Genomic DNA, 22,809 nt, shown 5'->3' on the forward strand with positions numbered 1-22,809 from the left:
TACTGTTTTGCCTAGATGAGTTTTTAAACCTAATGATGACATATTTGGAAGATTGCAGAACTTCCCATGATTTCCCAGTAAAATTAGATTCACCTTTTAAATGCTTATAACCAAAACATCGACTCATGTATATTTTTGGCATAGTTCAGAGTTTGTGAATACTTTATCATTATTTGGAGGAAGATCCATTTTTAAGACGGTAAAGAGCTATACTCATTTTGTCCTGTAAAAGCTACTTTTTCAAAACAGTGTAAATACTAGTCAGATATAATGGAAATATAAATAGAAAAGATTGGATTGTTTTTGCTGTTCTTAAATAGTGGCTGTTTACTGTGAGAGGCGCACAGGACTGCTTAAAGAGTGTCATACAGGTTTTAGAAAAGACCTACATCTCTGTCTCAGATAATTTAATATTGAAAGTACATGAAAATTGCAAATACCTGAAACAAAAATGTTTCTCAGATTAGCCATCAAATGTATCAGATTGATATTAAAGGAAGTTTTATACTCGAAAATACTCTATTCTGGTTGAAATAAGTTTATTTCTATTCACTAGTTTATAATTTGTTAAAATCTGACCTAGGAAGCAAGCAAAATGTACTTATAATAATAGTTGCACAATCTCATAAAGCAGTGCTGGATATACCGAGCTTAGAGAGGAATGCTGGACAAGCCAGGTAACAGTTCTGAAGCACCCCTGATAAAATCAGACTTAGTTTTTAAAATCTCATTTTCTCTCACTTAATGCTTAAAGTTTTCAAGTCTCACTATCTCACCTGTTTTCAGACATCAGAATGACAGAATTGTAAAACATGCACAGTTGAGGTCTCACATGTGGGCAGGATCTTCCTATGGGAGAGGCAATCTTCCTAAATAGTAGGCACTGTCCATCTTACTACATTTAAGATTATATTCTTTTATATTGCCTTAAAAATTATCTCAAATTTGCCTTTCATATTTAAAAGCATGCCCCCTTTTACTTCCAAAACCTCAATATTTTTTAAATCAGAAAAAAAAAATGGATAAAAGTTAAGATTCCCCCCCCCCCATTATGGTGGTCAACATCTCCAGATGATTAGTTAACGTCTAGCTATAATTATGACTCAACAGCTAAATAGGGGGTACTTCTGATGTTTTGATTGGGAGTCTGCAGGTGAATGTTGAAGGTTCTGTTCCCCAATTGGTTCTTGATTGATCAATAGAGATGCCAGTGCCCAGTGGCTGAGTGGAAGAGGTGGGACTTTTAGGTTCCCTCTGGTAGGCTAGGAGACACAGGAGGAAAAGTATTTGCCATGCTTCAGAGGAAGAAAGTCTAACCAGTTTTTTGAATGTTCCTAGCCCCTTAGAGAATTTTTTATCACCCCTATTTAACAAGAAGAAGCTATGGAGAGTTGTCAGCCCAGTTCCCTGGGTTTGGGTGTCTGGTAATGATTATTTTACAAATTATAGATGAGTTGGTATTTTAAGGGATAATTTGGAAATGGTTATAAATTTGAACAAGGAGAAAATAGATGAGATTACTAAATTTTATTCTTGAACAAAACATTGTGTAGCCATAATCTTACATTGATAAAATCTTTGTAATTGATACACAATTAAAGTTATAATTTCTTAAATTGGCATAGGAATTATATATTTATATAGAATTAAGGTTTTTGTTGGTATAAATCTATAAATTGATACAAAAATTTTAAATTAATATTGTTACTCTTAGGCATTGTGCCTATGCAACTTATTTAAGAATACAAGGCTTTGACTCAGTCTTTCTAATAGTTGCTTTACAAACTGTTTAAGATGATTAAGTAACACAAGGTAAGGGCCAGATAACAAACTCATGGTTATATTAGATTCTGATTTAATTATAATAAAGTGTTTTCAGTTTGTTCAAGTAGAAATGGCTAAGAGTAGTTAAGATTTAATGTTCAGAGATACTTTATTTAGATAGTCTTCAAAAACATCAGAAACCCACAGAATGTGACATTTAATGTTATTTCATTATTAAGGATCTTTTGACCATGAGGCATGTCTGCTCCTGACAGCTTCCCCATTCCCCTTTAAAGAACAATCAAGCATCTTCGCCCTCAGGCGAGGTTGCTTATTGTAGCAAGGTAGCCACTAGACAGAAATTGCTTATATCATCTACAGACAGTACACTGTTCAAAAAGGGACACTTCTAATCTCTGCCAAGACAGGGTAAGCTAGTCCTTCACATTTCCTGCTTCATGAAACATCTGCCAGATAGTTCTGGCCCAGAAGGCTGAAGACATGCTCCAATGCTATAAGAAATGAGGGACTATCCAGGTAGTCAGCTGTTTTGGAAGCTATGTTTGGTGGTGCCTATATACTCAGGCAATATTTATTAATTCATTATTGGATTTTTGAGGGGGTTGAATACTAGTTTATAGTCTCATAATCAAACTCAAGTTGTTTAACAGATTATAGAGTTGAAGATATGGTTTTCAGATGTTGTTACAGACAAAATTCAGGGATAGAATTGTAACTAAGTTAGGAATGGTAGTAGAGTACTTTATCTAATTGACATATGTTGGCCTAGATATTAATTGTATATCATACTTTGTAATTTACATGGTTGTTATGGTTTTATTCAATTTATGTCTGAGAAGAGTTTTTTTTTTTTAATTGGACAGAAAAGATGAAGTGTAGGGGGTCATTCTCATGCTTTGGTGAGGAATCTAATCAAAGTGTGTGAACACTTAGGGTCCTATTCTCCAATGGGTTCTTGATCAATCAATAAAGATACCAGAGGCCAATGGCTGGGCAGAAAAGGTGGGTCACAAGCTAGGAGACACAGGAGGAGGAAAGGGCATTCACCATGCTTTGGAAGGAAAGAGCCGTCAGCCATGTGATGTCTTGGGTGGAGTAGCCATTGGCCATTTCCCTGATTGGAATTGATCAGCCTTGAGTAGCTGGCGAGAAATTAGAAACACAACTAAGTTGAGGGCAGATTTAGTGTTGAGCAAGGAGTAAAGGGAAGGACACACTAGCTGTGGGAGGCTTAGAAAAGTCTGCCACTGAGCCATAAGGCCAGTTATAAATGAGCTAATGTGTGTGTCTTTCATCCACAAATCCAAGGAACCAGGGCTATGGCTGGTAGTGCTGTCCACCCAGAGCTTAAAGCAGGGTAAGAGAAACTGCACACAACACTCTGTGACCTAGAAAACATCCTAGTCCCTGCTAAATGTATTTCATAAGCTATATTCATTAATTTTATAATGAGCTACTGGGGCACACAAAGGTTCATTTATTGAAGTATTTAGTCACTAGACAGTATTAAGGTCATGGGATGCACAGTCTTCAGAGACTACCAGTTATAAGTATTAAATTATGTACCATGTCAGATGTGTGTCAGAATCCTGTGGGAAAACCAGTTAGCATACCTGGATAGATTGTAACTTAGCAGTAATGGCATTGAAAAAATGGCACTTGAGCTAAGATTTTAAGTAGGTGAAAGTCAGTGTTAAGTGGGAGCAGAGTTTTACAAACTGCACTGTAAAGGATTTCGTGTAGGATTTTGCCTGGCTTATTTTAGTAATAGATGAGTGGAATAAATGAGTGTGAGGTACAGGGCAGGACTGGCTCAGAACATTTGGGTAACATTCACAGACTCATACTGTTTGGCTTCCAAGACTTGACAAGAAATTCAAGAAAATGTTAATAGCAATAAGGACCTTATTCTGGTGACAAGAAAAACTTTTGTGGCCTTCCAGATAAAGGAATAGGATGAATGACCTGCCTTTTGTAAAAGGATTAGTTATTCTGACTGTATGTTAGGAAAGACTAGTGAGGCAAAGATTGAAGCAGACACCAGTCGGTGTTTTAGTAATTATACAAGGGATGGTGGTAGTATTTCAGGCATTTACTGCGTAACTTGAGGGCCTGTGCGTGCATGCACACGTGCGTGCGTGCGTGCGTGCGTGTGTGTGTGTGTGTGTGTGTGTGTGTGTGTGTGCAGAAAAGTAAATACTATAGTGTTAGATGTGAGTACATAAAGAGTTTACAAAGTAGATATGGTCCCAGTGGCTCACATTCTAAATCTTTTGATTTAAAAGTATTTGTTTTCAATACTTAGTGGTCAGAAAAAGTATTTCACCCTTAAAAATGAATTACCAGGAATGGAGAGATGGCTCAGGTAAAGACCATTGGCTTCTCTTCCAAATGGCTCGGGCTCGGTTCCATAACCGCATTCCCAAGGGATCTGATGCTCTCTTCTGGCCTCTGTGTGTGTCAGGTGCACAGATGTACATGCAGCCAAGTCACCCATACACATAATTTAAAAAATAAACTACCAGATTATAAACACAAAAATAAAATTATAAAAATAACACAATTCATAATAGCTTTGCAGGCTGTGTTTAGTCGTACAGTGCTAAATTAGTAATTATGGAACAAACGGCATGTACCTATACTATTTCTGAGTAAGGTCCTACCTGTAATTGGTTTTTAGACTTTTTAATTTCTTTTGAGGGGGTAATGTTTCCCAAAAATTTAAAGTGTAGACTGTACATCAGATTGTCTGATGATTTCTGCAACTGAGTCGCTTGCCCTCTTTGAATCTAGTTTGCTTTCTTAAATGTGAAGCTGAGCTGGGGTGAGAGGAGGGTAGTACGCCCCAGCACTCCCAGAGCTTGGGAGATGGGGGCAAGGAAATCAGGAGATGGAGGGCATCCTCAGCCACACAGTTCCAGGCCAGCCTAGGATGCAAGAGTCCTCATCTCAAAAACCTGCAAGTAAATAAACAGAACCGGGGTGTAGCTCAGAAGCAATTTGTTTGAAGCTTGGAACTTAGTCCCTGGCCCCAAGAACCTTCACTGTATAAGGGCTACTTTGAGAATCAGAGGATTCAGTGTTGTATAGATTCTAGTCAGGATTTCCTGACAGGTTTTTGTTTCGTTTTCTCTGGAGCTCAAAGAATAGAGTCGTGATTCACAGAGGAGAAAAGATGAAAAAAAAAAAAAAAAAAAAAAGATCTGCAGGGAAGTTTAACTTGACGAAGTCCATGGCGATGCTAAGTAAGGAGGTCTCCCTTTCTCTGTTCATGCACTGTGGAGTCAGGCTCCAGCTCGGAACGTTTGTAAATGATACGATATGCTGTTAGACAACACTGCTTAACAAAGCTAATTTATAAAATAAATTATGGAAGATATTAGCTTCAGCTCATTTCTTTATTTGAGTAATGTATCTGTTCCCAGCTCTTTAGTCTCCCCTCCAATGTTGCTCTACTTTCTTGAAATTTTCTTTGTATTTCTACCAACACAATATCTTAACCTCTCCAGGGGTGAGAGATCTGGGCTAATTTCAGTATTGCCTCTGAAGCAGACAAGTTGAGGTACAGGTCCATGAATTTCTACACCTCAAAGCATTGCTGCCTTAGAGGAGAGAAGGAACAATTAAGAATGAGCTCCATGAGGCAGTTGAGATGTTAAGGTTAGCAGTGTTATATGATGCAGGTACCAGGACTGGGCAGCTGTGTCTACTCCTTGTGATTTCTGTTGCAAGACTGTAGGGGGCGCCATTTCCTGGATGTTACTACCATTTGATAGGAATCTGAAGCTTTTGTGCAACTCCACTTAAATCAGCTCCTGGGAAAACAAATGCTCTTATCCTGAGATTTACAAGCACACGCATCTTAAAACAGTGTGTGCATCCCATAAGGTGATCATGACTCTAAAGCTTAACACTAAAAAGTGATATTTCTCTTGTTTTTATGTTTTTTTTTTTTTTTTTTTTTTTTTTTTTTAGTAAAGTCACTATTTAAATGACTTTATTTGGCATTAAGTCTAATAGACAAGCCTTTCTGGACCATCTCAGGAAAAATGGAATCGTACTTTGACAATCAGAGGCCAGTCTAGAATAATGGCACAGCTTTTCCATTCAGAGCACTTTGGTGTTTAATTGAGGGCCCTGAGTTGTGTGGTGCTGCTGTTTGATTTCTAAGTGTCACATTAGTAAGTACACACTTGCCATAAGAATGAGTCCCTCTGAGGGACCCAAGGGCACTTGATTTCACTTTCCAGCACAAAGCTTAAAACTTCCTGCCCTGTGAGTTACATATAAAACATGCCCTTTCCTGCCGGCTCCTCTCCCAGTGTGTGGGGCGGTGGGTTGTGAGAGGCAGCTGGATACCTGGTCGAGCATAGGCCTCAAACCCTGGATAATACCCTAATGGGATGGCAGATGTTTGGCCTTGCTCCTGGGCCCTGGTTCTTTTCACTTATCCACAGCCCCTCCCAAAGAAATGTTTGTGGCCTTTGGTCACGGAGCACAGGTAGCACAGGTAGAGGGCATGACTATAGGCCTCAGAGCCTCAAGAGATCTCCATATTAATAAGATACCTAAAGGCCAGAGGGTATAGCCAACTAAGCATTCCTTCCCAGACCCTCCTTCTTGCAAAAGATATTTAACCCCCCCCCCCCCCCCCCCCCCCCAGGACACGGGGTATAGCTTCATCCACTTTCCACCATGACAATAAACCTTTTAAAACCGTGTACTTCCTCTCATACTTGGGGCCCCCCTATGGGGGACCGTGGAGATGATCTTCAACTACCGAGTTGCAGCCTAATCTCCCACCAGAGGACTTCTCTACTTCCCAGCCACAGAGGCCTGCCAACTCAAACAAGCTAGCCGAGCCAGCTGTGACCCAGCCAAGCGAGTCACCATGATCAAGTGTCTCTACCCCTGGGGCACCACTGGAGCTTCTCCCCCCTCATCCCTCTCGCCTGCGGGCCGATCAAGCCTGTATCCCCCCACCCCCGCCCCATCTCAGTCCTTCTGTGGTCTCCCAGTGGCATCTGGGAGCCCAATGGCTGAGACCACTGGTCTCCCACCAGCTACCTCGGCCCAAAGACCCCTGACCCAAGAGCTCTGCCTTCGAGGTACCTCAGACTGGGATCTCCTCACATCCCCAGAGTGGAGCTCGATGGCTTCCCATAGCCTAGCGTCTGCCCGGCACTGCATGGAGTGAACTCAGTCAAATTCCCGTGCTTCTGCCCTCTGAGCTGAGGTTCCAGCTGTCTGGGGTGGCAGGCACACGGGAACCACAACTCAGCCCAACAGGACCCACGCCCACCGCAGTCAGACCAGGAATCAATGGCTATCTGCTCACCTCTTTCCTCTTATCTTATTGCTTTGTCATTTTGTAGCCCCCATTGGCTTATATAGTTTTCATACCAGGAAGGGAAGTAAGGATTTGCCTTTAAAGCCATTTAAAAAATACTTTCATATATGGCATTAGGGGCTGTGTTTCTCAATCTAGGTAAGTTAGAAGCCTTAGAAACTAGAGCGAAAAAATCATAAAATCTGGTCAAAGAAGTTCTAAAAATTTTGTTAAATATTTCCCACAGCAGCGTTGTCACAGTGCTCAAGAAGGGACCCACGGCAAGCATGTTTCAGAAAACTAATATTTAATAAAATAGCACACACCCGTACAGCTTAATTGTTTAAAATAGAGATATATTAGCATGACCTGTATAAATTAGAGTCAGAGCCGTGGTGTAAACACACCATAAAACATTGAGCATGAAGATGACGACTTGGATATGAATCTGTCAGTGCTACAAAAATACAGAAAAACAAAATACTTTTCTACCCTTGATAAGTCCACAAGGTAGAAAATTAGGAATATGTACATAATTTCATAACTAGATATGTGAAAAATATACCATGCTAGAACAATCTCGTTCCAAAGTTTGAAACATAATTCTGTCAAATAAAAATATCATCCATACAACGTATGAACTTAGCAATAACTTTCTAGGTATAAAGTTGTTTTCGTTATGACAGATGAGAATCCCTCCGAATTGTATCTTGATTAGAATTTTGTTTCAACTGGTACCTGGAAGAAAGCAAAGTGATGGTTTTAAATAGTTTGTTAAGTTCATCTTTCAGGAATTCTTTCCTAGGATCTGCAACTTAGCAGTTACCAAAGAAGACAATATTTTTTAAAAATCTTTTTAAAAGATTTATTTATATGGGAGTTTTGCCTGCACGTATGTATATGTATCCTGCCTGGCACCTGCAGAGATCAGAATAGGACATTGGCTCCTCTAGGTCTTGAGTTGGAGAATGTTGTGACCTGCCATGCTAGTGTTGGGAACTGAACCCTGGTTCCCTGGAAGAGCAACCAGTAGTGTTACTGAGCCATCTTTTCAGCTTAAAGAATCTTTAATGGCCTTCCATTGCCACTTGGTTAACACAGATCCATGTGTTAGCTTGATTTGTGTATGTTTCAAAGACATATTTGTAGCTTAAGCGATGTAACAATACAATATATTACAGCATTATATTTTCTTACAATTGTTTTGAGTCATCCTTGTATGTCAGTCAGACATCTTGTTTTTAGTTTTCTTTTTCTTTTATTTATTCATTCTTTTATTTATTTGATGGGGAAGCGGCATGCTATAGTGTACATGTGGAGGTCAGAAGACAACTTGAAATAGTTCTCTTCTTCAACCATGAGGGTTCGGCCGATTGAACGTACATCATCAGGCTTGACATCAAGTCACTGAGCTATCCCTCGGCCTTCACATTCTGTTTTTACCCCACAGCTGGAGGCCTATCCACAACTGTTGTTTTATTTTCCTTTAAGCAAATCCAGGAGCTGGTGTTAAAGTTTTATTTTTCCAATATGGGAAGCCAAGATATATGTATCATGGTACTTTCGCCATTCTGATGTCATATCATTTAAACTCTATTCTTAGACCTTATCCCTTAGTAGTGGTGACAATTTTAGAGTCAAATTGTGTGTGTGTGTGTCGGTCTGTCTGTCTGTCTGTCTGAATGGAGGTGCTGTCAGTCTTGCTTTCTTCCCAGGTCTCTAATGCCCTCCTACTTCACCTTTGCTATTTGAACCACCCTTTGATCCAGAGTTATCTGACCCTAGACCTTGATTTTCATCTAATCTAAATTCCTACTTCCTGTTCTTATGCCTTTCTTCATTTAAGGGAATACCACGACTCACCTCCTGTATTTGACGATAGTCATTAGGTTCTTGAGGACCCTCAAACAGTCTTTAACTGAAGGATAGACATGTCTAATGCAGTGAGGCAGGGCACAGCATCTGTCATCAGTTCCTAGTTCCAGTTCTGTCACTGCCACTCAGCGTGTGACCTTACACAAATTAGTTAAGTTCGCTGAGCCTGACTAACCACATCCTCATTTGAAATAGAAGATATTGTCTTCATAGGGCATCCTAAGGATTTAAGCTAATTTAATGAACCTACCATGTTTGGGCCTACAAAAGAAATCACTTTCCCTATACTACAGACATTGCCTTAAAAGACTGAATGTTTTAGAAATGAATGTTCGAGCTTGAGAGAGGGCTCAGTGGTTAAGAGCACTGACTGCTCTTCTAGAGGTCCTGAGTTCAATTCCCAGCAACCACATGGTGGCTCATGACCATCTATAATGGGATCTGATGCCCTCTTCTGGTGTGTTTGAAGACAGCAACAGTGCACTCACATACATAAAATAAATAAATATTTAAAAAGAAAAGAAATGAATGTTCTAGAATAATTTGGAACTTTCCAGTTAAATAATCAGCAACTCATTCTAGTGTGAAAGAAAAGGAGCTTAACTTTTGTGTTGAGCCAACCACTGTTCTAGGGACTTCTGTGCATCTGTATATCAGAGGGTGTCTAGTATTTCCAAGTTTCCCTAATTAACCTATTGATGGACAAATGAACAAGATGGTTCTCCTGTCTTGTGGGCTTAGTAGAAAGTTAGAATAAGACAATGTTTAAAAACTCTATTTCAACTTTGAAAACTGAAGGAGTGATCAAAGGGACACTAATTCGTTATTTTCCACTTTCTTTTTTTTTTCCTCCTATGAATTTATGTTTCATCAAATTTTCCCAAGAAATTAAGAAACATTCCTTCAGTTTTTAAGGATGTGATACAGAGGATCAAGTAGGTACTGGATTTTCTACAGATGATGGCAGAAAACTTACTACTTAAAATTGTGTGTATGCATGTCTGCATGTGCATGCACTCACAATATGTGCGCGTGTGAGTTCTGGTCAACGTCAATGACAGTCAGCTCTTTCCTTCCATCATGAGGAATCTTGGGAGTGAGCTTTTGATTGTCAGGTTTAGAAACAAGCACCTTTACTGGATGAGCTAGCTATTTCCAAGTGCGACCCCCCTCCTCCTCCCATATTTGCTGTGATGTTTGAAAGAAGATAAATCTGCTGGAGAATCATACCTGACATTCCCGATTACGTAATCCTCCATTTGTATTTATGGTAAAGTCAAATTTCACTTCTTTTTCCTAAGAAGGAGAGTGGAAATAGTGATCAGGGTCCAAATGTTCAAATTTAGAGGAAACACTAGAGTGTATATGATTGACTACAACTGTGAATGTCATTAAAGCATCTGTACCTGGCTGGAATTAAACTTTGAAGTGCTGTAGTCTTTCTTCATCAAAATATGCAAAATTGCATCATGGATTGTTAGGAAAAATATTGAGTCTGTGACTTCGTCATCAAAGAATTCACACCGAGCAAGTTTGTCAATGAAATCATCTGGAGGAAAAATAAGACACTGTATAATTTAGGAAAAAAAAAACACACTTGTTTCCTCATGAGATCGCTGATTTGAGAGTCTGTATGTAAGCACATATCTAGTTATGAAATTATGTACATATTCCTAATTTTCTACCTTGTGGACTTATCAAGGGTAGAAAAGTAAGCGTGCATTTGTTTGACTGAGGGTTGACTGTTGGACACAGCAGTGTAACTTGCATATCTTTTACACATTTAATAAATACCCCAGGTGGAAGGGAGGGGGCAGGGTTTCATGAGAAAACATCAAGTGGTTCCTAGAAGGAATGGTTGCGCTTGTATTATGCAGGAGCACAGAGTTTGCTTCTTTGATGACTGCGACATGTGATTATTATTGACCATTATTTATCCTAATTAGAAAACATGTCTCTAGGCCTGTATGGAATGTGCTGCAGTGTTCACTGTCAGATCTATTATTGACCAGTGACTTAACTGTAGCCCATTTCCTCAGGCTGCTGGGTTTTATAAATCATCTTCCTTAACATCTCCCACGACTTTCTTCATTGTCTTTGAGAAATCGCACATACTCGGGCACTAGCCAACATTTGTGTGCACAGATCATTCAACCAAGATGACCTTATGTCTGCGGTGTTCAAAGCTCTAGCTAAGCAATAAAAAGGTAGCATTTATACATAACTACTATTGACAGGAAAAGTTAAACAGTGGGAGCAAGGAACAGTCTAGTCTTCCCCCTTTCATTGTTTTCTTAGTTTGAAATATGACAACCAGCACACAGTGGGTCCTCACATTGTCTTGGTTAAATTAATAAAAGTATAAGATATGGGAATTCTGACAGCAGGTGAAGACCGTTTCCTCCTAGTGTTCGTCCTACAGAGTGGAAGCATTTTACTGTGCTTGGGATTTAGAGAGAGGTGAAGAAAAAGCCGGCAAGGGGATGGAGGACAGTGTGGAAGTTCACAGGAAACTTTCAACAGACAGGTGACCCAGAGAGAGCATGGGGGGCAGGGAGGAAGGTGACATCAGACTGAAAGGCATATCGGGTGGCAGAGGCAGATGGGTACAAACATCTGCAGTTGTAGGGATGGAATGAAGTCCTCCAGTAAATTACAGGTTACTGGGATCAGTGGAGTAGCTATAATTATAAGCAGGTAATAATAAGTCAGGAAAGACGTCAGTTTCTGTGACCTGTATGTCACTCTCCCTAAAATACTCTCTGTTGAAATGTTAAGATTGACTCCCATACCTCAGAATGTCCCATTCAGCTGTCATATTCCTGGATTCATTTGATTATGATATATGGCTTTCCTATGAAACTAAACTCCATAAAGCAGGAACTTGAACCCTCACCTGACATAGTGTTTGACGACATAGGTACTCACTGAGTCTTCACTGAATTAAATGCATTTCCTAAGAACTAAACTAGGCAAGAGACCGGGGCTAAGAAGATCAAGAGGATCAGTACATGGCTGATCTACATGTGGGGCTCAGCTATGAGTTGGGCTGGTGATCCAGTCTGGGGATTCATTAACACGTTTTGTTTGACGTGGCTATGGAGAGATTGGCTAGAAAGAGTTCATGAAATCACGATGGTAGAGTCTAAGATTGAAGTGTAGGGAAAGCTGAAAGCTAGGCCTGGGAGAGTCGCCAGTAGAAGAAACTGTTGCTATGAGAAAGGAGGGAGATGTCAAAAGAATGGACTCAGAAGTCAAGTGGGGAGAGTTTTAAGGCCAAATGCTCAAGTAGGCTTCAGATAGAGAGACCTTAAGATCGGGCCCTTAGTCTTGATAAATTGACATCACCCTTGGATACCTTTGTCAAGAGTGGCCTTGCCAGCAATGAGAAGCCAAAGCAAGGTTGTTATGGCTGAAGAATGCAAGGAGAAGAGGAGACAGCAAACAATGTTTCCAGCAAGCTCAGAGTGAAAAGTGCTAACGCACTTGCTCATTCGCTAGAGCTATGAAATTAGGACCCAAATCATAAAATGTGTTTAATCATATTAACAGCAAAATATAGGCCTGTGATTTCCATGGGAATTTTAATTGGCTCATCTAGAGGTTCAGTCCCCTTCTTTGGGATCACATGGCACACTTATTCTTTGGATGGCCTGTCTAGATTGGCTGTGAGCCTAAGGTGACCGTCTGAACATCAAATACAGCTAATGGAACCGGGGCTAGGGCTGTCGCATGAGGCCCTAGCTCCATCTCCAACACTGACTGGAAAGAAAACATTGCCACACCTTTAACCAGGCAAGATGGCACACGCCTGTAATACTAGCACTTGAAAGGCTGAGGACAACCTGAGCTGCATAGCAAGATACTGTCTCAAAATAACAGGCAAACAAACAAACAAATAATGAACTTACCATCGGTTCCCACAATATATACGTCCACCTTGATCCTAATAAACTCTTGTAAAATCTGTTAGAACAGAAGACACATCCACTTTAGGGAAGAGTTTTCACTTGTCGCAAACGGACGACCACCCTCATGAGTGATTATTGTCGGAATCACTTTCTTATTTGAAACAGTCAATAAGAACACACTAAAGCTACAAACAAGGCTGCACAGTAAAAATAAGGCAAACCCCTGAAGGGGAAAGCCCCACTCCCTCAGAAGAAATTAAACATTCTTGAGAAAAGGATAAGAAAATGTTCTGTCCCGAACTCACAGGATCAGTCCTGATTGTACTTCAACATGGTATGTTCTGTGGAAGTGGCTAGATCATTCCCATTTTCTCCCACCCTCCCCTGGGTTTTCAAGACAGTGTTTCTTTGGGTAACAGAGCCCTGGATATCTTGGAACTACTTGTTGACCAGGCTAGCCTCAAATTCACAAAGATTCACCTGCCTCTGCTTCTAGAGGACTAGGAATAAGATATGCACCACCCTGCCCAGCTAGAACTTTCTAGCCATACAAAAACAACACACAGACTAGTCCATATGTTATTCATTGTTTCTCTTCACAGAAACTGGATGCATTTAGTACCAAGGAGGAAAGACTCAGGTTCCTGTAGTCTATGCAAAAATCAAACACCAGTGGTGAGGCAGGGTGTCAACAATAAGAAAGATAGCTCTGCTTCGTGATCAGGCATGGATAGGGCATGAATACCATCACCATCGTCACGAAACACTTCTCCAGGCACCAACTGGGAACTGGGAATTTTAAAAACTAGTCAGAATTTATACTCTTTCTGTTGTACTGCTAATATTTTTTTTCTAAATGTGTGCATGGTTCTCTCTTTCTTGAGCTAAAATAAAAAACCAAAACAAGAAAGAAAAGAAGAAGCAAGCAGTCATGTGATATAAGTTGGAAAGCTGGGCATGGTGGCACACACCTGGGACCCTGTACTCTGGAAGCAGAGGCAGGAGGTTTATGAGCTCAAGGCTATCCTAGGCTATACAAGTTCAGGACACCCTGTGCTTCATGAGACCCTGACTCAAAAAGAAAAGCAAGACAAAACAAAACCAGAAAAATCCCAAACAACCTGGAAACAAACAAAAAACAAAACAAAACAAAAAAATCCCAAACACCAAACTATCAAAACTAAGTTAAAAAAAAAAAAAGAAAGAAAGAAAGAAAGAAAGAAAGAAAGAAAGAAAAAAGGTCAGTTAAAAAGAAAACTAAATTCGTTCTTTTGTGTGTGTGTGTTCAGCTCATCCATACTCAATGGAGCTCTCAGCTCAGCTGGCTGAGACGGGTACCTGTGAGCATCTAAGGAAAGCAGAGTGCAGGGTAGGATTTATTAAATCCCCTTTGAGGTTTTTTTTTTTTTCTTCTGGTGGAAATTAATTGTAGAAGTGCAGAGGACACAATGAAAAGGAAGCAGGCAAACTTCCTGTTTTAGACGCGCCCCCCCCTTTTTTTTCCCCCCCGAGACAGGGTTTCTCTGTATAGCCCTGGCTGTCCTGGAACTCACTCTGTAGGCCAGGCTGGCCTCGAACTCAGAAATCCGCCTGCCTCTGCCTCCCAAGTGCTGGGATTAAAGGTGTGCACCACCACCGCCCGGCATTAGACCCATTTTTAAATCTCATGATCTCCATATGCTTTCATATGGCTATTTAGTATAATTTAATACACACTTAAATAGCCAAGTGAAATTTCATCAGTTGGGGAAAGACAATAAAAACATACACCCACTGTTCTGCCTCATCTCAGATGTTTCCAGGTCTTCTTTGTTTTCAAGATAGTGTGAATACAGTGCCTATAAGTTTCTGAGAATACCCATGATGCCTGGGTATCTTTGAAAAATATGTGAGTGTGGTTGCCAACCTGAAGCACATTGAGATTTTGTGTGGTTCCATCCAACACTCCTCACCCCTGTCTGCTTCTTACAAGCTTCACTAAGTCTAAAACTCTAATTAAGTGTGTGTTACCCTAGCTGGGGAGATAGCTCAGTAAACTGCTTGGGTAAAGTGCATGCCAGGCAAGCATGAGGATGTCTATTTGATCCACAGAACCCACATAAAAAGGCAGGTTAGGTGGTAGCATGGGTCTCTACCTCCAGTCATTGGGCAGATATTTGTGTGTGTGTGTGTGTGTGTGTGTGTGTGTGTGTGATGCAGAGATAGGTGTCTTCCCAGAGCTCATAGGCCCTAATCAATGAGTTTTAGGTTCAGTGAAAGAGACCCAGTATCAAAACAAACAAACAAAGTATCAGAGGAAGACACTCAGTGTTGCTATGTGACTTGTATGTGTGTGTCGGGGAGTATGGGGTGTGTGTGGTGGTGGGGGGTGTTTATTGTGCTGTGCATGTATGTATGATACATATTTGTGTGTGTGTGATATGTGTGTATCTGGGGGCTGAGGGGTGGTGTGTATTTATGTGTGCTGTACAGGCATATATGGTATGCATTTGTGCGTGTAATACGTGTGTATGTGCCACCTGAAGGTGTTTTCTTCCATACATACAATTTGCCATTAGCAAATGTTGATTCCACCAAGAAGACACAAATTACCGTTCTGAGGCCCCTCATTGAGGAGACATCAAGGAAGGATACAGCTGAAAAATCGAGGATGAGGCTGTGGAGGCTGATTTTGGGAATCGTGATGTTGAGAGGGAGATCGGCATTCCAGTCTATGTCAAAGGGCAGGTCTGTGGTATTGATTGGCTGATCCAGTTCTTCTATCTGGTTGTTGTCCAATTCTTCATCAGAGTCTTTGAAGCCATCAGAGGTGCATATAAATCCTTTCTGCGGGAGAGAGGTAGTAGCGGATAGCATGATTCTGACTGTGAAAATGTGTGTTGTCATAGAGATGCAGGAGTTCCTGTAGCTTGGAGTCAAAGTTGGGCCAGCAACAGGACTTCATGTGCTTTGTACTATTTGCTTTTGATACTCTTCCCAGGTCAAAAAAAGTTTTTTAAAGGAGATCCTCAAAGATACTATTCAAAATATGACATTAGGGCTGGCAAGATGGCTTAGTAAGTAAGGGAGCTTGCCACAAGCCTGATGACCTGAGTTCACTCTCTGGGGTTCACATGGTGGAAAGAAGGAGACAACCAACTCCTGGAAGTTGTACTTTGACTTCCACATGCATACACACATGCATGCACCTGCACATATGTGCACACATACATAAATAAATATAATAAATATAACATCAATTAACACATAGAATATCTTTATCTAGCATTTGCTTTAAAGTAATGAGACCAAGATTTTGAATTATGTTTTACTAAAAGTTTTTATCCAGTGGAAATGTGGGCAGAAAACTTACAGGTGTCACTTGTATCAGGCCTCGCTTCTGCAGTTTTCGGATTTTCTTCAAAGCTTTGTTGCGCTTCCGTAGAATTCGAAGGGGGCTAAAGCCAACCTGAAAATCCAATAGCTGTGTTATAGAAAGCTGAGCATCCTGATATCTACAGAGTGTGATGATAATGAATGACACTTGGGGAGTGGCTCAGGGTTCAGGACTCCGGAATAATTGAGGTAAAATGTTCTCAAATTAAATTGAGATAAAAGTTTTAAAAACAACACCAACAACAATACTGAGTCAGAGCTTAGCCTGTATGCAATTACCAATGTTTAAAGATGTTCATAGAGTCCATAATTTATCCACAAATGATCCAGAAATGGATTTAAATTTTATTTGTATCTGCTTGTGTTTCGACCCACAAAAACTCCGAAGGGGATTTGATTTAGTTAATTTTTTTTGACAGATATAAATGACATTCAATAAGACTTCTTAAATTATTTTTTTTCTATTAAAGTTTTCATGATTATATTTTTTGAGGTGTATTTCAGTATAATTTTATAGTTCTGGTATTCAGTTTGGGGTTACTTAACAAACTAATTATTCTGAATAGGCACAAGGTAAGCCAAAGAGTGTGTTTTAAAAATGGATGTCAAGCTTCTGTTTGTTCTTTTTATCCTTTGAGATGGGGTCTCATGATGTAGGTTTGTCTGTCCTGGAACTCTTTCTCTAGACTAGGATGCCTTCCTACTCACAGAGAGTTGCCTGCTTCTGCTTCCTTGGTGCTGAGACTAAAGGCAAGTTTTGTTTCTTTCTTTTGTGTGTGTGTTTAAGATTTATTTATTTTATATATGACTGTCACTGTCTTTAGACACACCAGAAGAGGGCATCAGATCCCATTATAGATGACTGTGAGCTGCCAAGTGGTTGCTGGGAATTGAACTTGGCACCTCTGGAAGAGCAGTTAGTGCTCATAACCGCTGAGTCATCTCTCCACACCCTAGCTTTTGTTTCTTAACCTTCAAAGACTGATTCTTGTCTTCTTTACGCCAATTTGGAAGCACTCATGGTCGATGATCCGTGTATAGCTGCTATCTGACTCTCTCTGGGGATATGTCAAACATGAAATGTTTTACTCTTGTTTCTGATGCTGCTATCCTCAAGAACATGCACTAAAACCCTGTTAACTAATGCCTGAGTTAACGTTTTTACTTTACAGCAGGATCTAAGAACAAGGATTCTGTCTTGGGCCTCAAAGGAAGAGAGTTATTTCCCAACATATTAATGGATCCTTTTAAGGTAGTTTTACCCTAGAGCATGCAGACTAAACATTGGCACAGTTCAGATCCAACATACAAGAAGTCAGTGACCTTCATGTTAAAGAGGAAACATTTCATTCGCAGACACTCAGAAAAAAAATTTTTTTTTTTGATACTTACAGCATCAGTAAGTTTCTGCTTAAAGAAACCAATGTTTGCAAAGTAGATTGGGGATGGACATCTGAAAATTTTCACTCCTTCTGGCTCGTACACCTACAAGACACAGAAGATGGGAAAGATGAGTCCCCGCCGTCTTCCTTTGACACTATTTTAGCAAGTCAAAACCAGCAATAGGTCTTTCTTACGTCAGCATAACTTTTTTTATTCTTGTAGATGTTGCTCCTTCCAACATTAGCCAGTGTGCTGCATTTTGGACTGTAGAGGGAAAAAAACCACCACTTAGTAAATCATTCTTGCATTTGCTAAGCCCAACATTGATTCCCCCCCCCCCCCCCAGCTTATGAAACCAGGCTTAGTTTTCCAAGTTGAAAGGTGGGAGACTCTTCATCTCATTAGAGGATGTGGAGAACAAACACCTTATCTCTGAGTCCCAGGGCTTTGTAAACAGTGATTCTTCTTTACTACAACACAATCTTGTACAAAGCAACCCATAAGGCCCATAGCAGTTCACTGCTAAATATAGCTGTTAGTTGGTAAGGTAGAGTCCAAAAGTATTCAATTGTACAGACAAGGATGTGGGGATTAAAAATAACTTGTCCAAGTGATCATTCAGTTTGTCTGATCTTGGCTAAGGAATCCAACTCAGTAAGAACCCAAGAGAGACAGAATAACAGGACCTGTTATCATGCCAGTATGTTCTATTAGTCAAGGAATAACTTCAGCTGTGGTAGCAACCTCTGTTCTGGAACCCCTGAATCCTCATTTCTCTTACAATCACCCCATGTGTGTCAGCTAGTCTGAATGACCACGTGGTGGTAATATTATCTGACAAAGACTTAAAAGTCACAAAGGTACTTGAACTAGATGGCTTTAAGAATCAAGAACTACAAGCTTTTATAGAGTTTTTCAACAAGGGGTCTTTGAGAAGTTGGAACCCCCCTCCCCACCCACCCACTGCATTAAAATTCCATCTTTAGGTAACTAATTCTCCTGCTTAACAAGTCTAAGGCAACAACATTAAGCCTGCTTGGCACAGAATCACATCCTGTTCATAGGTGAGCAAAGCAGACTCAGAGATGTTTGCAGTTCCTTTGAACCTGTACCAGAGCAGAAAGCAAGCCAGCAGCAGGTATCCTCCTTGGACTAGAGTCTAGTGAACCGTTAAATTTTCTTTCAAGCCTTTAGGTGGGATGGCTTTGTGGGATGTTACCGTGGCCAGTCTTTTTTTTTTTTTTTTTTTTTTTTTTTTTTACTTTCAGAACTTTCTTAGGTGGAGTGTGGGCGAGAGGAAACCCTGCATCAGCTGTCCACCTGGCTCAGGACAACTGGTATAGAGGACCCTTTGGAGACAGGCTTTCACTGAGATGGAAGCAGAGCTTTGATTTCTTTATAAGGGAGCTGACTAGCTGAACATCTCTGAGACCTAGTTCAGAATTTTTTTAAATGGTTGGTTAGAAAAGACAAGTCCCTAGGGCAGGACCAGACCAAAAGCAGAAGCCCCCACTGTGCTTTAGACACCAGGCTTATGCTGGACAAGGGTCATTTATTTCCAGATTAAGATTTGTTGGAGCTGGGCAGTGGTGGCGCACGCCTTTAATCCCAGCACTTAGGAGTCAGAGGCAGGCGGATTTCTGAGTTCGAGGCCAGCCTGGTCTACAGAGTGAGTTCCAGGACAGCCAGGGCTACACAGAGAAATCCTGTCTCGAAAAACCAAAACCAAAACCAAACCAAACCAAACTAAACCAAAACAAAACAAAAAAAGATTTGTTGGAAGGGGCACCATGACAAATAACAAAAAGATTAGTTTTTTTTTTTTTTAAAAAACAAGCATGAAGTAATTACAGAGGGAAAAACATAATGGTTCACAGGGAATGAGATAAGTCGTGATTCTTCATTGGTACTGACCTGGCCCCAAACCACCAGTCCTTCAGTGGCACACCCAGCAGCCCACTGAGCTGGGGCCACATGGAAGGTCTGAAGGCAGAAGGGTGGGGTGGGGCCTCCTTGGCTATAGTAAAGGTGTCCAGACGGGGAGAGCACACTTGGATGCCACCCGTAGCCACAGCCCAGCGCCTCCAGGCTTCTATCACATTTACAAATGCATACATAAATACATTACATACAATAGTGGGTCTGGGAGGCAGGCTTCCCACAGAGGCTTAGCTGACAGTTATGTCTCAGAATTCTAGGAAGGGCACCGGGCTTCCAGAAATGCAGTCCATGTGTTCTCTCCTACCCAGAGTATACCCTGCCCAAGAGCCCACCCTCTCCTTCTCAGGGTCTAGTTTGTCCAGTATGGAGAGTTGCTGTAGGTGGGTTTGGAGGCTTGAGACTTGGGCTGCAGGGAGCTGGGTTGGCTGCGCTGACCAGAGCCACTCAGGGCATCCTGCATGGCCAGTCTTTTTTAAAAAAATAATTTTACTTATTTTTATGTATGTATATGAGTGTTTCACCTGCATAAATATATGTATACTACACACATACCTGTTGCTCAAGGATGTTAGAAGGTAGCATTGATTCACCTGGAACTAAAGTTGTAGGTGCTGGGATTCGAACCTAGGTCCACTGCTAGAGTAACAAGTGCTCTTCATCACTGAGCCATCTCTCTACCTCATGGTCTTGTGAGGTACACATGTTACTAAACACAGTACTTTTTTCTTAGCCACTGGCATTTGTTTTTGCTCTCCTAATTGGGCAGGTCAGAGTGTGCGACATTGCGTGCAGAGCACAGTGAACACTTACAATTGTGTCCTGAACACAATAGTTAGGAGCTGAAATGCCACACTTGCTGCCAGGCCTAATCCGAGTCCGAGGACAATGGCGAAGATGAAGGTCATGATCCAAATTAGCTGTAAGAAGAGAAAACAACAACGGACCAGAGTTTAAGGAAGTGCAGTGCTATAGGTCCAGAGTTAGGGAAAGCATGAATGTCTGGGGCCAAAGGCAGAGGTTGGAAGTTGTTATCTTGGGTCAGGGAACAAAGTACCTACAAAGACATGTCTCAAAAGGTCATTTCAATTCTGCTGCCTCATCGCTGGGCCACAGAAACTCAAGCAAATAGATGGAAAGTCTCTACAGACTGTGCTTATTTCTATCCCACGCCAGAACAGATTCAAGAGATGGAATTGAGCAGCTATAGCAAAAATTCCAGAGCAGCTGACTCTTACATCCCAGCAAATTAGGGCTTGGATACACCAGTGGTAGAACACTGGCCTGCATGTCAGGCTCTGGGTTTGATCCCCATGCAGCACTGTAAGGAGAACAAACAAACAAGCAACACCCAGCAGACTGACTGGGATAGCCCGTACTAATCTTAGCTCTGCACTGTTGATTTAATTAGTGGCTACCATCTTTACAAAACCTTGAGCATGCTAAAAGTAGGTTAAAAAATCACACACAATGGTGTATCAGGAACATGAGCTAACTGAGGGCGGCTTATTGCTTTATGCTCTTGGAGTACCATAGGGTATGCCAACAGGAAATTTTATACTCGGACTTTGACCCTAATTATAAAGTCTGCTTTCCAGGCAAGTTAAGGACAAGTAGGTGCTTTCACAAAGGAATATGTGTTTCCAGCAGGAGTGTCCAGAATTTACACCCTCTTCTAGTTCTCTGGAAACTAACACATCATTTAGCCAAGAACAGAAACATCATATACCCCCAAATTCAGAGCACTTCTGTGGTGTTCAGCACAACCTACAAGGTCTATAATGACAGATCGAAAGAAGGCCTGTCTGACTGCCCATGGACACCAGAAAAGTCCAGTTCCCTAAATCTGAGTTACAGGTGGTTGTGAACCACCCAACATGGGTGCTGGGAACTGAACTCAGAGCTCAGAACTCAATGTTCTTAATCACTGAGCCATTTCTCTCTAGCCTTATTTATTATGTTTGAAATAGAAGCTCATTATAAAGCTTAGGCTGCCCTCAAACTAACGTTCTTCTTGCCTCAGTCTCCAGAGTGCTGAGATTCTAGGCTTGTGCCACTATCATTTTTAGTTAAAAATTCCAGGTAATGATCAGTAAAGCATGTAACTTCAAGACAGGAAATCAACTAAGGTTATTGCAAACAGAGAAGTAGAAGCAAAATTTCACAGCAATACAATATAAATATACATTTTGCATCACCAGTAAGCTACATACTGATTTTTCATTTCCTCAAATACAACTGTTATCTACTTACACAATCATATTTATCCTTTTTCCCACAATCTGCCTATTCAGCAAACTGCATCAGCATTCCCTTTAAGTTTCCAAGTGCTAGAGCTGCCAGGACAGACTGTGAAAGACATAAACAACAGATGTACTTTTAAGTTAATCAAAGAAACCATATAGAAGCAAAGGTGAAGGCCATAGATAAGTCCCTTAGCAGGCCTCAAAGTGTATCAGAGGACACTCCCTTTTCCTGTGTGCAATGCCTGATAGACCAGGGTTGGGACTGATGTGTTTTCCTGCAAGAAGCTATTCTATCCCAGTGACCGTGAGCTGGGCAGTTTTCCATGGACTGTGCCATAGATGACCTGATAGCACTATATAGTAGTATATATCCTGGGATATCTTAAGGCCTACATGGTAAACCCTCGAAAAGTTGTTCCCATGCAAAGCTAGTTCAACCTGTCCATTTAAACAAAGACATTCGGGGGGCAAAAATCTTGGAGCACTTGAGGTCTTAGATCAGTCTCAGAGCTTTGTTGATGACGACTATCAAGCTGTTTTATAAAAGGAAACTATGATCAGATCAAGGAATGATTAACAAAGGCCCAAGGCAGGCTCCGAGACCATTCAGACTATATCTGCCCCGTTCCCAGAGCACACTATGGTAAATGTGTATAGGAGAGGGCTTAACAATGGTCGTTGAATGAGTATGTGAGCCAGGGAATTTATATTTTCCAATCTAGGAGGGACCACCTCTTCTAAAGTCCTACTCTGGTAAAATTTGGATGGTGACTCTAACTTCTTGGATTGTTTAGCTGATCATTTCTGGTTTTCCCATACTGCAATTAGCCTTATAAAAGCTGTTCCAGTTAAGAACAACACAACAACAAAAAAGCATGCTAAATAGTGACATATACCCGTGATCATTTGGGTCTAACACAATAGCAGGGATTTTCTCTACATTTCAAACTGGTTTTATTCTGAGTGC

At 40.9% G+C, this 22,809-nt stretch overlaps 1 protein-coding gene across 1 annotated transcript in view; it reads right to left on the bottom strand.

Annotated features, from left to right (window-relative positions):
- Positions 1-7,412: 7,412 nt before the first annotated feature.
- The window catches only part of Slc26a3 (solute carrier family 26 member 3), a 30,409-nt gene continuing 15,012 nt past the window's right edge, over positions 7,413-22,809 (bottom strand). Inside the window, 10 exon segments of the mRNA XM_076942474.1 lie at positions 7,413-7,852; positions 10,220-10,285; positions 10,396-10,538; positions 12,901-12,955; positions 15,493-15,726; positions 16,253-16,348; positions 17,668-17,760; positions 17,853-17,922; positions 20,410-20,516; positions 21,850-21,972. Of these exon segments, the coding sequence (XP_076798589.1) occupies positions 7,829-7,852; positions 10,220-10,285; positions 10,396-10,538; positions 12,901-12,955; positions 15,493-15,726; positions 16,253-16,348; positions 17,668-17,760; positions 17,853-17,922; positions 20,410-20,516; positions 21,850-21,972 (1,011 nt within the window). The 3' untranslated portion in view covers positions 7,413-7,828.

This window comes from Arvicanthis niloticus, chromosome 11, assembly GCF_011762505.2.
Source record: "Arvicanthis niloticus isolate mArvNil1 chromosome 11, mArvNil1.pat.X, whole genome shotgun sequence".
In the NCBI taxonomy this organism is placed as follows: Eukaryota; Metazoa; Chordata; class Mammalia; order Rodentia; family Muridae; genus Arvicanthis; species Arvicanthis niloticus.